The sequence below is a fragment of the Misgurnus anguillicaudatus genome, chromosome 19 (assembly GCF_027580225.2).
Source record: "Misgurnus anguillicaudatus chromosome 19, ASM2758022v2, whole genome shotgun sequence".
In the NCBI taxonomy this organism is placed as follows: Eukaryota; Metazoa; Chordata; class Actinopteri; order Cypriniformes; family Cobitidae; genus Misgurnus; species Misgurnus anguillicaudatus.
In genome coordinates, this window is record NC_073355.2 from 14,336,331 (window position 1) to 14,350,864 (window position 14,534).

Consider the following 14,534-nt stretch of genomic DNA (forward strand, 5'->3'; position numbering starts at 1 on the left):
TTTAAATGAAAATAAAAATGTAAATGTTGCGACCATTGTTGATTTTGTGGCGCACACAAACAAATAAATGTATGGACAACACTGCCAGGAGCAGAAGCAGCCATTACGCGAGATTAATGTAAACAGCGTGACGCATTGCGTAGTCGACGTAATCGATGACGTCGACGCGTCGTTGCAGCACTATTGAGCACGAAGGGGAGGGCTGGGAGACGACTGATCACCGTGAGTGAAACCCAAGCGCTAGCTCACAGATGAGAGGGGCGCGGTTGACATTCATTTTCGGTTTACATTTTCGGCTGGATTTTTTATTTCGGCCCGAAACCGATAATGCCATTTTCGGCCGAAATTTTCGGCGACCGAAATTTCGGTGCATCCCTAGTCTGTGCAGATTGAGCACACACACACTTAAAGCAACACCTTTTTTACCTTAAAATAACATTTCCCAAAAAGTTTCAGTCGTTCATCCACTCGAAACAGGGTGAACGGCAATTTCACATTCGCTTTGCAGCCCTCTATCGGCCAAAACCGCACTAAAGAAGTTTCCAACCGTCGGGTCGCGGTTCTGTAGTTCGAGTGAAAACTACAAAAACTTGCTTTACGGCAGACCTACAATCCAATCAGAGCCAGCTTTGCTGCAGTAGGCTAAATTATTTATGACAGTGGTAATGGACAATTCAGCTTCTAACCTTTAGGGGGAGCAAAGAGCAAAACTCTTCAGTGTTGCTTTAACTCGTGAAATTCTCTCATTTGAGGAAGTTATGCGCCCAAGTCACGTTGCTGGTCACAAAAGTTTAACATTTGTGCACGTATTTGAGCATCGCCGTTTTAAATTAAGTGATTTTAAGCCGTTGAAACACAAAGAACAGTGCTATATGCGCTCGCTGTTTCTGTTTGAGAGGAGCGTGCAAGCCGCGCATCACTTCTCATTCTCAAACAGCTAAAAGAGAAAACGCACGTGTAACAGTGATAAAAAAAGGTTGTTAAGTAGTAAATTCATGATGATTCCTGCATATACCCAGCTGCATGCCACCTTGCGTAGATTTTAAACAGACTTTGGACCCCATGTATCTTTTAAACTTCTTTCATACAGAGTGTTGATCTCTTCAGTGTGATTGCAAACAAATCCGAATTGTCCAATAGACCTTCCTTGCTCACTGACAGCCTGACAATCCCTGTATGTTTAATTTCTTAAGGAAAAGGAGCTTGGAGGGCATCAAGAGAAAGCGCCAGCAGGAAGGGCATGTGTCAGACGACGAGGAAGTTGAGGATCCTGGCAAACAGGAGGACCACGTGCCAGCCGAGGACTCTGAGGATGAAGCAGATTATTACAGACAGGCTGTTGGGGAGGAGCCAGATGAAGGTATTGTTTGTTTTTAATGTTGTTATTTCAATGTTTGCAAGGTGTTGCAGAAACGTGAATTTTTTTTCATATTTTTAGACATGTTTCCTGCTGCAAAGAGGAAACGGGGCCCTGGCACATCACACGCACCTTTCAAAAAGAGGAAACTTTCACCAAGAAAGGCTCCTCCCCAAGACAAACCGAATTTTAAGTCTTCTGGCAGAAGTCCGAACGCTGGAGGAAAACGTTTTGGGGTTAAAAAAGCACCAGAGGGAAAAAACAAGTTTAGAAAAGACGAAGGCGGTAAGAAGTTTGGCAGAAAAGGAGAAAGGGGAAGTAAGTTTGCAGGGAGGAAATCAGGAGAAGGAGGCAAGAAATTCGGTTCGCAGAAAACGTTTAAAGGACGTGCTGTTGTGAAACGCCAGAAAGGCCCTGGAGGAAAAAAGGACTTCAAACACAAGAAAGGAAAGAGCTGAAGTAACTGAAAATGACGATTGACACCCACGTGAAACTGTTGATTTATATTTATGATACATTACTGATGTATTATCTTCATGCAAACATCAGATGAGTAATACTGCCTCATGTCATACTTGTGCCCTGTATAAATGTTTATAGTTAACACCAATAAATATTTTTCAGTCAGTGAAGCGTCTTTTCACTGTTGCAAAAGGTCAGATGACGTGTCACGCATGCTTAGTTGTGTGATTTCACACGTTGCTCTGCAGATTCAAGGGTGTGAGCATGAAGTGAAGCAGAAGTATTCAGGGTAAGTTAAAACATAAAAATGTTTTTATTAAAACAAACTTTTTATTATAGCTTTTTTCCAAAGTCTTTTTGTTATCTTGTGTCTTGATCGAATTAATAAAAATGTCAAATTAGTGCTTTCTACTATTAAGGTTTATTTCTTTCAATAGATCACCCATTTTATAATGTTTTTTTGATTGTATAAAATCTTTTAATTTTTATTAATACTAAAATTGCAGACAAAGCATTGGACTTTAACAATTACCAATATTCAAATAAATTTAAATAAATTTTTAATAGGACTGTAGTTGAGCTTTATACATTTTAGTCAAACCATGGTGTACATGTGACCTGTTTGTACGAAGAAATAGTACAATTTAACACCTTTCATCTATCAGCTTTTTTACGCTATTAAATAACTTTTGTTAAATTATTTTATGATTTAACCTCCTATGTGGACATCACATTTTTTTGTTGTTTCCACCATAATACTTAATTCTGTGTAAATGGAACCTGTTGTACACAAACGTGGACAATTACACTGCTTCATGGTCAAAGAAAAATATTTGGTTATGTTTATCGGTTCTTCCTAACCCAAAATACAAACCAAAGCTCGGGTCGTAGGAGTTATAAAACTTTCTTTGTTAGTTTGCGGTTTCGTGGGCTTTTTTCTAAACAATTTCCCTAGTATTGCTTACCTCAATGCCTTCAAGATTTCATCATTGCACAAAAGGCAGATTACCACTGATAGGCATGTAAACACAGATTTAAAATATAAAATAGTATTTTCTCATTTGTATTTGAAAGGGTTAATGAAAATTGCTTTGTTTTGAATCAAAATAATTTAGTTTATTGTAGTTTTAAAATACTTTGAAAGACTTTGGCTGTGTCCGAAATCTTTAAAACGCTGCCTTCGGATGCATAAAGGCCCGTCCGAATCCAATGTTTGGTTTACTGCTTGACTCCTGAGATACCTTCATTGTCTTGTCCCTCAATTCTATGAGTGTGCGCGCGTGTGGGGAATGTGATTGGTCGAAAAAAAGTTTGAAAAAAATAAAAGGTGACCAAGAAAGCAGCTAGAGCACAAATTTACTATAAATAGTTATGTTTTCACTTTTTACACATTTTGATTGCATTTCTAGCGAGAAATTCGTATTTTAGTTTTATAAATATGAGATTAGTTATCACACAGGCGCTCCCTGTTTATATTTCAAACAGAATTCCGTTATCCTGCCTACGAAGGCTGTCCAAATGCGTCTCACAGAGCTGCCTTTATGCCGCTGAAGTCAATGCCTCATGAGACAGCAAGGAAACAAGTCAGCTGCCTTAATTTTCTTAGTTTCCAGACGCACCCTATCAATTATGACATAAAAAAATGTGGCCTCTGATTGGTGCCTACGCTATAGTTTGCCCAGACTTGTTGAGATGAGAACAGAAATTTGATCATATACGGAAGAAGGTGATCAAGGTAAGCAACGTGCAGGCTGCCAGCTTTCCATCAATTTTAGCAATTTTTTGCATAAATTGCCATCATTTTAACATTTTGTTAAGTTTTGTTGTTTGCTTTTGGCACAAGTCTACTTTTGTCTTTATTTTTGGCTTGAAGGTACAGCAATACAATTCATAAAGTTGCTAAAACAGAAATGTACATCTGTCAGAACTGTTTTCGGAGATAAAACAGAAACATGTCACAACCTAACCTAGGTCTGTAAGAGGCGATTTGTCGGATTTGAAAAATCAACACAATGAACAACATCAGAAAGCAAAACTCCTTAACAGCTCACTTCGTTTACAATTGTGTATAAGTATTTTGGTTTTTTTTTTTTAAGGTATGGAACCTGTAACCACAGCTTGAACACTGGGGGGCAAACATTCAGGATTTTATATATATATATATATATATAATATATATTTTAAAAATATTAAATGTTAGAAGTGACAATTTGGCTGTTTCTGAATATTGGGGGGGGCATGCCCCACTCATAGACTATTGTGGTTACGGCCCTGGTGGACACAAAAACCTTTCTGTAAATGGCGCTGCATTTTCTGCATGTGAACACTGGTATTGTGAAGTCACACGCCTTATTTTCATATAAAGATTGCTTTCTGCTCTGCTCCTTTGCAGCTTGCAGTGTGATCCGGGCATGAGAACACTGAATGCACGCTCATACCTATGCACAGAGCCAGATGCTACTTAAGTATTTTAAGTACATTTTCCAAGCATCTGTGCATGAGTGTTTGTCTTGGGATAAAATTTACTTTTAAGTAAAAATATTTAAGTAGTGTCTGCCTCTGCCTGTGCAACACCTGACATAAAAACTAACCTTCATCTGGTAAACCACAGGGACGTGTGAATATTTGATCTGTTATCTGTTTGCATATGTCCCATTTAATGCGTGACTTGGGTAGAGAAAAGCTGTTGCTATCAAACATTGTTTAGTTAATAAACTGAGTAAGTGTAATGGTAAAGGGGTAGATCAAATAGGCAAATTAATTTCATGCTTCCTTGTAAAAGTATTTTTAAAATACAATTTTTTTACAAATTTTGTTGCTGCTGTATATTACTGAGCCCCTAAGGTGATATTGGAGTAAAAAAATCTAGTTTAGTTTCATGTGCTCACGCGAAACTTTCATGTGCAGAATTTTTTTTAAGTTTAGTTAAGTTTATTTAATATTTTCTCCACACTGTAAAAAAAATCCGTTGAAATTACAGTGTTATTGCAGCCGGGTTGCCGTAGATTTGGATGTATGTTATTTGCTGGCGACATTTTGTTCAAAGTTAAATGAACATTAAACATTTGCAGGTCTTTGTCTTTACAGAGAAAAAACTAAAAAACAGCATCAAGCAAAACATTCTGGGAAACAATATCTGAAGCAGAAAAAGGTTGATGATGATTTCTGGTTCCCAGAATGCTTTGCATGAGGCTGTTATTGTATAGTTTTATTCTGTAAAGATAAACACTTGTTAATATTTAAAATGTATTTAACTTTGAACAAACTCTTGCCAGTAAATAACATAAATTTAAATCTACGGTAAATTACCGGCAAGCCAGCTGCAATAACATTTGTAATTTTTTACAGTGCATGTCCCCTTAGGGGCTCCGTAGTATTTTGTATTTTTTTTGTAAATTCAAAGTTTTTGGTATTTTATTTTAAAATACATTTGATGTATCTTTGCCCGGTCCTGATTACCACAAATTGCATCATTTATTTTCATGAAACTCCTGACAACAAAACCAGCTGTTCAAAATTGTAGACAATTTACTAATTTAAATAAGAATTAAAATGTAAAAGTCAAGCCTTTGACCAGCATTGTTTGAAATTGGAATATTAACTGGATGAGTAAATCAAATTTATGGTTGTAACATTGCAAAAACTTTTTTTTTGTAGGGAACAGAGAAGAGTGAAAATGAGCAACGATTCATGCAGCAAATATGCATTTCAAATCAATTTCCTACCACCCTTGTACGGCATTGAAATGTGTGTGGCTTTAGCAGGGAATTTATTTGCCTTGTGGCTCCTGATTATGAAAGAGAGAAAAAACTGGCACCCTGGAGTTGTGTTCTCCTGTAACCTGGTCATCAGTGATGTGCTTTATGTCCTGACCTTGCCTTTGCTCATCATTTACTATGCCAAAAAGAAGGAGTGGATATTTGGAGTCGCTATTTGCAAAATCGAACGCTTCCTCTTCAACTGCAACCTCTACGTCAGCATTTTCTTTATCATGTGCATCAGCGTCAACAGATATCTGGCAATCGTCTACCCATTTTTTACCCGCAGCTACGTTCGGCCTAAACATGCAAAGATCACAAGTGTGCTGACATGGCTCATAGTGATAATAATTGTGTCACCAGTCCTCAAATATGCTGGAACAGAGTCAGAAAACGACAATAATATAAATAAAACATTTTGTGTGTCATGTCATGACAAAAGTATGAAAACCTCCCATTTCCACTACATAGTATTTCTCATGGTTGTGGGGTGCATGATTCCTTTTGTAGTTACCTTTGCATCTTATCTAGGTGTGATTTGGACTGTTCTCCAAAATAAAAATATCAACACGTTGGAGAAAAGGAAAGTGGCTCTACTGGTAGGTTTAGTCTGTGTCCTATACGCCATATCATTCGTGCCTTATCATGTTTTGCAGACAAAGCAAGTGTACTTAAGAACGATGGGCATTCAAGAATGTTGGGTGCATAATTCATATCAAGTGTCAAAAGTGTTGGCCACCTTAAACATGTGCATACATCCGCTTTTGTACATGGCTGTTTTTGACAGCATACGGACAGTTTGCTGTGGAAGGAGCTCAGATGACTAAAATGCTTTTTAAATGATAGCATGCAGTGACTTCCTGGATGTAGTTGTTATTGAAACTAAACAGGCAAACCACAAAGCAGATAAGACAGCTAGATCAACTGTTTCTCTTTTGCTTTTTTGCTTTAACTGTGAATTATCAGATAGTAGCAAGTAAATGTAAAGTGCTAAATATGAAAAGACTTAATAAAGATGCATACAAATGATGGTCTCAGTCTCTTCATGACTTAATATGTTTTTCATCATAGCAAATGTTATGAAAAAGGCGACTTAAGCAGTTGTTTAAGTTAGCGGCAACATTTTTTTAATCGCGGGGTATAAAATATTACTTACAATTTTTTCAGAAACATTCAGGTATTAAACTATGCCAGGTAAGATGACTAGTACCTGGATGAGTGCTATTTTTTGTTTTCACTCCAAAACATTATAAAAAAAAGCTTACATTTCACCTTGAAGGCACTACTTTTATTAAAGTCATATTGAAGTTAACTTTGTTTTTCAGTCAAAAGAAAACCAAATTTAGTTATGACTCAATGTGGAAATGGCAACACAACAACACGGTAAAACCTCAGAGTCTGCCGACTAATTAAAATGCAGTGGTAAGAGATCCAGCTCTACCCCTGCATCTCGACCCAGCCCCGCCCCATTGGATGTCATGCTCTGCAGTGAGGTGGGGTGCTACTGAAAACAATGCTCATCCTGCAACGAAATTTCACAAGATTTTGGCCGTATCACTGTAAAAAAAATGCAGCATGAAGTCAATTCAACCTACTAGCCTATTTTTTGGCTTAAAAATGTTGACATAACTTATAAATTTATGTTGAAATAGTTTAACTTAATTTTTTAAGTTAAAGTAAAATAAAAATATATGTTGATTTTACCAAAATGCTGCACATTTTTTACAGTGTAGCTTCAAGCCACAACAGGCTTTATGCCCAGCTGCACTACTTCCTGAACTTCAGCCAGCTCCTTGTTTCCTGTCTTCCATTATTGGACAAACTGATTAATCCAGATGTGCCTGACCTCAGTAGTCACAACAACAACAATAATCAGGCACACCTGGATTAATCAGTTTGTCAGGAAACAAGGAGCTGGCTGAAGTTCAGGAAGTAGTGCAGCTGGACATAAAGCCTACTGGGACAGAGAGACTGTCCGTTTTGAATGCTTATAACTTCTTAATAAGAATTTAAGAAAGAAGAATGTTTTGGAGCAATAGTTATATAGATTTGAAGCTAATATATTTATACTAAAAGCAAAAAACTTCAATTTCATGAGGACTTTAAAGCGACATTAGTTGTCTTTAGTCCGCCGGACGCACAGGTGGCGCTGTAACGCGGCTGCTGGAGCTCTCACTCTAGTCCGGGAAACGATTATTCACGAGGCGCCATAACCGGTAAAAATGCCATCCATCGAATACGACGAGTAAGTTTTTTTTATTTCTTAGTTTTTCTTTTGTCGTATATTTAATATTAGCGGTTATGTTAATCGTGTGTATTTTACAGCTCAAAGCCCAGCTGGGCCGATCAGGTGGAGGAGGAAGGAGATGAAGGTACGAGGCCTGTTATATCACATCCACGTGTTTACAACATTTAATAATGTCCACAGATTACAGAAAGCGATATATGTCAATCTATTTATTTATTTATATCGAGTATAAAAAAACTGTTGCTGGTAATGATAACAGTCAGTGACAGGGCCTCAGTTGTTTGCAGACAGCTGGCTTTGTGCTGGGCTTAACGTTACACTCAATATCTCTCAGTTGCGCTATCTCACAGGGGTGCAAACTTGTCACCTTTCGGCGAAATTCGCCGTTTTTGATCCAAAATAGGTCATTCTTGTGATTCGTCTAGATCCGATGAGTTTTTGAAAATGAGGGGTGAGGGGGGTCTGCGACAGTGTAGCAGTAAATGAAATTATGAAAATAATGTCCAGCTATTGTGGTAATGATGTCAGTTTGGGGGTTTATGTTTTACAATTTATAGTCATCTCATTTGCTGCCGAAGTTTAAGCAGTCTGCAGATTGAGCGCACAAACTTAACTCGTAGTATTTTCTCATTCAAGGTTACGCGCCCACGTCACGTTGCTGTGCGCGTGGTCATAAAAGCTTAACATTTGTACACCGCAGTTTAAAATTAAGTGATTTTAAGCCGTTGAAACACAAACAACAGTGCTATATGCGCTATATACCTGTTTCTGTTTGAGAGGAGCGTTGAAGCCGCGTATCCGCTTTTCATTAAGCTTGTGAGTATTTTTGCCGCTTTATTAACCTAATACACACATGCGTCAAAATTCCCGGTTTTTGCAAGTGTCCTCATAAACACGACAATTCAGGGCTTAAGAGAAAGTAAAAAACTAAAAGAGAAAACACATCTGAAACAGTATATTAGATCTCGGACTTCGGTCTTAAAGGGGAAGTTACCTAATTTTGCTCCTGTCTGTCACTCGTGTTAATCAAACAGTATTGAGAGAAAATCTCTAACTGCTCTTAACTAAATCACTTTTCTACCTTTAATAACATTTGTACGTCGAATTTTACACGAGTTTGATTCGAGTTGCTCGTTCAGGGTTCATATTCTATTAGATCTATGACTGTGAAACAGAAAAAAAACTAAATTATTTGTTTATGTACTACTAAATAATAATAAAAATACAAATTTCTATAACACTTTACAAAAAGGTTGTATTTGTTCACATTAGTAAATGCATTATGAACGAAGAATGAACATCATTTTGAATATAAGCATTTATTAATTCTTGTTTATGTCATTACAGTAGTTGGTGTTAGTAATTGATGTTGCATTAACTAATGTTTCAAATTTGATTTAAATTAAAATGCTAAAATCAAATTAAAATGCTAAAATGAAAAATATTTACAATAAATAAATTACAAATTATAATATGTATGTATGTATGTCATACATACATGTATGTTCATATATATATATATATATATGAAGAGTTTGGTTCCAAAACGCAATAAATCCATTTTGACAAATTTTGGTAAAAACGTGTTTTCTATACCAAGAAAGTGACAAGATGAAAACAACTATTTTCTGTTACAAACTTTCACACAGCATCTTTAGGTTATAAAAACATAAAAAATTCAAATCCATAAGTTGATTTTCAAAGATTTATTATAAAAACGGATTATTTTTTACACAAAATGCAATAAATCCATGACAAGTTTTTATTCAAAATGCTATAAATCTATTGAATCAATAGCCTATATAAATGTGCATCTTTGCCATGTTATATTCATTTAGTTGACTAGTTGTACACACTAATTAAAAATATAAACATTAATGTTATTAATCAAAACACTTACTTTGTCATATTAAGAACACTGTCATTGCGGTTACTTGACGTCTTCGCTTAACGTCTTTCACAGCGATCGACTGTAAAATGTTTTTGGTCCTGCTCGATTTTCGTTGACTTTGAGTAAAATTATGGAAAGTTTTTCATAAGATCCTCTGGGGTCAATGTGTTAGCATGAGAAGCTTGATGCTGTCGTGAGAACAAGCACCCGTCTCCCGAGTGCCTCTCAGGGAAATTGTTAGATGTTGATGGCTTACGTTTCTTTCCCATAACAGAAAACCATCACAGGTTTAGCAATGCAATTAAAGTATTATTTTGTTTTGTTTGTTGATCACGTAGTACAAAGTAGATGAGGAAAACCAGGACTCCGTGTACTACGCGCGTCCGCCATTGTTTGTTTACATTGCGTGAACGGTGGGCTGTAATATCAGAAATCAGACACACCTGGATTTATCAGTTTGTCCAATAATGGCAGACAGGAAACAAAGACCTGGCTGAAGTTCAGGAAGTAGTGCAGCTGGGCATAAAGCCTATTAATGATGTAGCTATCGTGGGCATTGTTTGTCCCATCTCAAAAAGAAATCAATTCTTGCCTTAGCAAAATACCGGTAGCACAATTAGCATATGACAACAAGCATAATTAACTGTATTGTCCGCTTCATAGCTAAAGTTGCTAAACTTACCCTCAGATTCAAGTCTGCATTTCTTTATCTGGGGGGAGGCAGTGGTCCGCTGGGTGAGTTGACGCCTCTTTGGCTGGGGAGGGCGATTGTATCCCAACCACAACTCAGGGAAAGGATTTTCCTTGGTAGGTTTTCGGTCAACAAAGTGATACGAACAAACAAAAACGTTGCGAGGTGGTTTCTTTAGATTCAATGCCTTCAGCCAGGCCCTTGATTCCGAGTCGGTATCAGGCTTGCGAAAAAATGAAAACAATGGAGCGCATGGACATTGCCTCTTCTTAGCTGGTTTGTGGTCGTAGCACTCTCTATCTAACCACTCGTTCAGGTGCTTTCTCGAATGTTTGCAACCAACTACCGCACACGTCGTTCCCGACCCACTTTTGTTCATGTTGCAATGTTGTTATATTCTTGTTATATCAGAGCTTTGTCAGCACAACACAACACAGCTAGCTAGCAAAACAAACCCAGCCCGCCAGAACGGAAGTGGGTTGCATCGATGGGAGGAGTTTAAGACGTAGAGCGGAAACGGCTCAAAAACTTGTCTATTGCGTTCTGTAAAAAAGTGGGAGTGGCGTTTGTCGCATTTTGGGAAAAAAGGGAGAAAAGATGACAGAATAACACAGCGGATATTGGATTTTGCGTAAAATTAAGAATTTACTTTTAACTACTGACCTGATATAATACTGATTTTGGCAGTAACTCATTTTTTTCAAAAATGGCGTTTATTGCGTTTTGGAACCAAACTCTTCATATATATATATATATATATATATATATATATATATAGATATAGATATAGATATAGATATAGATATAGATATAGATATAGATATAGATATATATAGATATATATAGATATATATATATATGAACGCTTGTGTCTTCGTCACCTTTTTCACCCCTGATGAGTTTGCACCCCTGTCTCATTTACACTAAATATAAAGTGCGGATAGTTTGTATAATATTTGACTTAAAATACAGTTTTTGCGTCGTGTTGACACTATACTATACTATAAGTGTGTAACTGTACATTCCGCGATTGGGCACGTTTTCATATTTTTATTAGCATACCACATAAAACATACTGTAGTATTCTTTATTATCTACAGTAGTAAACTATAGTGTAACTTACTATAGTACATTTTGTTAATGTATACTGTAGTGTTTTCTAACGTGATTTGAAAGACTGCAATAAATACAATGTAACGTTACTATGGTAAAGTTCAGAAACACTATAGTTTTCAGAAACTTTACATTTATGCATTTGGCAGACACTTTTATCCAAAGTGACTTGCAAGGGATCCAGTTCCCTGTGTTTGAGCCCTTGACTTTTTGGGCTGCTAACACAGGAGAACTACAGTTTACTATAGTAAATGCCAATGTAAACTACAGTATCTCTGTCTTTTTTTGTCTATAGGATCACTCCCTTCACCTAAAGAGACTGTCAAAGGCAACATTAAGACCGTCACTGAATACAAGATTGATGAAGATGGCAAGAAGTACAAAGTGAGCAGTGTTTTCTATTCCCATACGGCAAAAAATTTATTTTTTTTATTGGCCAAATCAAAAAAAAAAAAAATATATATATATATATATATATATATATATATATATATATATATATAAGTACATTTTGTAGAATTTTCCTGGCCAAAATATTTGTATAAAATGTATAAAGTATAATATTAGTATATATATAAAAGATAAAATTATATTACTATTATTATTCTTATTATATTTTATTATTATATTATAAGATTATTTTTGCTTTTAAAAATATATTTAATTTTAATCTTTATTATGTTTACAGATTTGTAACATATAATTTTTTTCTTCCAATGTGCAATGAGTATAAATGCTTTAAAATATGTATTTTAAAAATATATTATAAAATATAAAAAAAAAACATATTGGTGAAAAAATAGATTTTTGTAAACATGTTTTAAAATATATTTCAGTACATATATTTTTTGGCCATTTTTTAAAATATATTTTTTGTCGTATGGGTTTCTTTTGTGAAATTGTTTTGGGAGAATGTGTTTATTAACCATTTATCCTTGTATGATCAGATTATCAGAACTTTCAAGATTGAGACACGCAAGGCCTCCAAAGCTGTTGCCAGGAGAAAGGTATGGCTTTGATAAAATCTCTTAATATCCTTTTTCTATTTTCTTTCGGCGGTAAACATGTTGTGTAATTTCCCCAAAGAACTGGAAAAAATTTGGCAACTCCGAATTAGACCAACCAGGTCCTAATGTTGCCACGACTACAGTGAGTGATGATGTCTTCATGACCTTCATCTCTAACAAAGAGGTATGATGATGTGAAGAGCATTTCACTAGAAGTGTAATTATAAAATGTAAGATTTTTTTTTTAAGTACATTACAAAATAAATAGATTGGAAAAATGTGATTTCTTTACAGACGGGACCACAGAATAAAATACATTAGAATCCTTTCTTATATTAACAATTAAATTTGCATTGCCGATACATGCATCTGTCCTGCAGTTGTTCATGATTATGTAGGCACAAGTTTGCCTTCAACTGTTTAGTTCTGTCTGGTTAAAAGATATTTCAAGTGTTTCACTTCCCTGTTGTACCAAAAGCAAAAAGTGACCCATCCGACTATTTTACAGGACTTGAATGCTCAAGACCAGGATGAGGATCCCATGAACAAGCTGAAAGGACAGAAGATCGTGTCCTGTCGTATCTGTAAAGGGGATCACTGGACCACCCGCTGTCCGTACAAGGACACGCTTGGTCCTATGCAGAAGGAACTGGCAGAGCAGTTGGGCTTGTCCACAGGAGAGAAAGACAAAACAGCAGGTATGATGACGGAGACCTACAACCGACAGGTGTATTATTCACATTTAATCCAGCAGTAATGTGAGAGTAATCATCTTTAATCATCCAGAGCCTGAGCCCGCTCAGCCCGTCCAGAGCAAGACCGGGAAGTACGTTCCCCCCAGCCTGCGGGACGGAGGCACGCGGAGAGGAGAGTCCATGCAACCTAACCGCAGAGGTTTGTGATTTGGATTTGGGCAGATGCATGAAGATGGCAAACTATGCTGTTCTTGGTTCTGAACAGATGGTAATACGTGTTAATGATTTCTTTGCAGCTGATGATAATGCTACAATCCGTGTGACCAACCTGTCCGAGGACACCAGGGAAACAGATCTGCAGGAGCTTTTCAGGCCTTTTGGTTCCATCTCTAGGATCTATCTGGCTAAGGATAAGAACACAGGCCAGTCTAAGGTGAGAGATCAAATGTGACCTTTAGGGTTTTGTGAGCACATGATACATGGAGAAGTGAAGGATGCATGTTGACCCTTAAACAGTCAATTTGAGAATGGAAAAGGAAGCGTATCTTACCTGAAGTTATGTATGTTACTCTGGGTATGAATGTGGATCTTTCATATCTAAGTTTTTTGTTCCCCACTTCAGGGCTTTGCTTTCATCAGCTTCCACCGACGTGAGGACGCTGCAAGAGCCATCGCCGGTGTGTCCGGCTTCGGATACGATCATCTTATTCTCAACGTTGAATGGGCCAAGTGAGTCTTCTGGAAAGTGTAAATGATGTATAAATGTGGTTATTTTCTTTGATCTAATCACGTTTTTCTCTTCTTTTTTTAGACCCTCCAACAACTGAAGAGTTCAATAAATATTCCAGGAGGTCTTCAAGTGTTCTCCTAATTGTATAAGAAAGTGATGCAAATAAATGCAAATTATAAAAAATGTATTTGCCTCATCTTAATATTTACACTGGGTCTATATTTAGTTTATTTTCTCTACTTGTACTCAAGCTGTCTTAAGAACTAATAAACATAATGTTGCAATTGCAAATAACGGGGAACTAATAATCATCTTTTATGAAATCTGAAAATTTAAATGCCCTTATGACAAAGTTATTTTTGGGGCATTTTTTGCCTTTAATAGTATGATTTTGCTGAAAGCTCCGATAAGTGGTACAGTGCAATTACGTCATATTCACCAAATTATATTGTAATAAAGATGTCATGCATGCACATTTTGTAATATTTAGATTTATTACACGGCTCGTTGGATTGCTTGTTTCTGATTGGACAGTCATAACATTTGCAGGTATGTTATGTAAGGGATAATGTAGAGGCAGCC

General features: G+C 36.4%; 3 protein-coding genes across 5 annotated transcripts in view; all 3 read left to right on the forward strand.

Annotated features, from left to right (window-relative positions):
- ppan (peter pan homolog) overlaps positions 1-1,984 on the forward strand; it is a 70,984-nt gene extending 69,000 nt beyond the window's left edge. For both annotated transcript variants that reach the window (XM_055188666.2, XM_055188676.2), the window contains exons 11-12: positions 1,194-1,360; positions 1,439-1,984. In XM_055188666.2, the coding sequence (XP_055044641.1) occupies positions 1,194-1,360; positions 1,439-1,815 (544 nt within the window). In that variant the 3' untranslated portion in view covers positions 1,816-1,984. The remainder of the gene's footprint in view (positions 1-1,193; positions 1,361-1,438) is intronic.
- On the forward strand, positions 1,948-7,281 carry p2ry11 (purinergic receptor P2Y11). 2 transcript variants are annotated; one of them, XM_055188696.2, is made up of 2 exons: positions 1,948-2,108; positions 5,477-7,281. In XM_055188696.2, exons 1-2 carry the CDS (start codon positions 1,948-1,950, stop codon positions 6,402-6,404), a joined length of 1,089 nt encoding a protein of 362 aa, XP_055044671.2. In that variant the 3' UTR covers positions 6,405-7,281. The 2 variants fall into 2 exon arrangements, with proteins under 2 accessions (XP_055044671.2, XP_055044679.2); XM_055188704.2 differs by lacking the exon at positions 1,948-2,108 and adding an exon at positions 2,140-3,554.
- A 399-nt stretch (positions 7,282-7,680) lies between these two features.
- LOC129431028 (eukaryotic translation initiation factor 3 subunit G) lies at positions 7,681-14,137 on the forward strand. The gene is made up of 10 exons (XM_073856984.1): positions 7,681-7,822; positions 7,903-7,949; positions 11,816-11,904; positions 12,468-12,527; positions 12,607-12,711; positions 13,036-13,225; positions 13,314-13,421; positions 13,519-13,655; positions 13,845-13,951; positions 14,034-14,137. Exons 1-10 carry the CDS (start codon positions 7,800-7,802, stop codon positions 14,047-14,049), a joined length of 882 nt encoding a protein of 293 aa, XP_073713085.1. The 5' UTR covers positions 7,681-7,799; the 3' UTR covers positions 14,050-14,137.
- Positions 14,138-14,534: the final 397 nt, after the last annotated feature.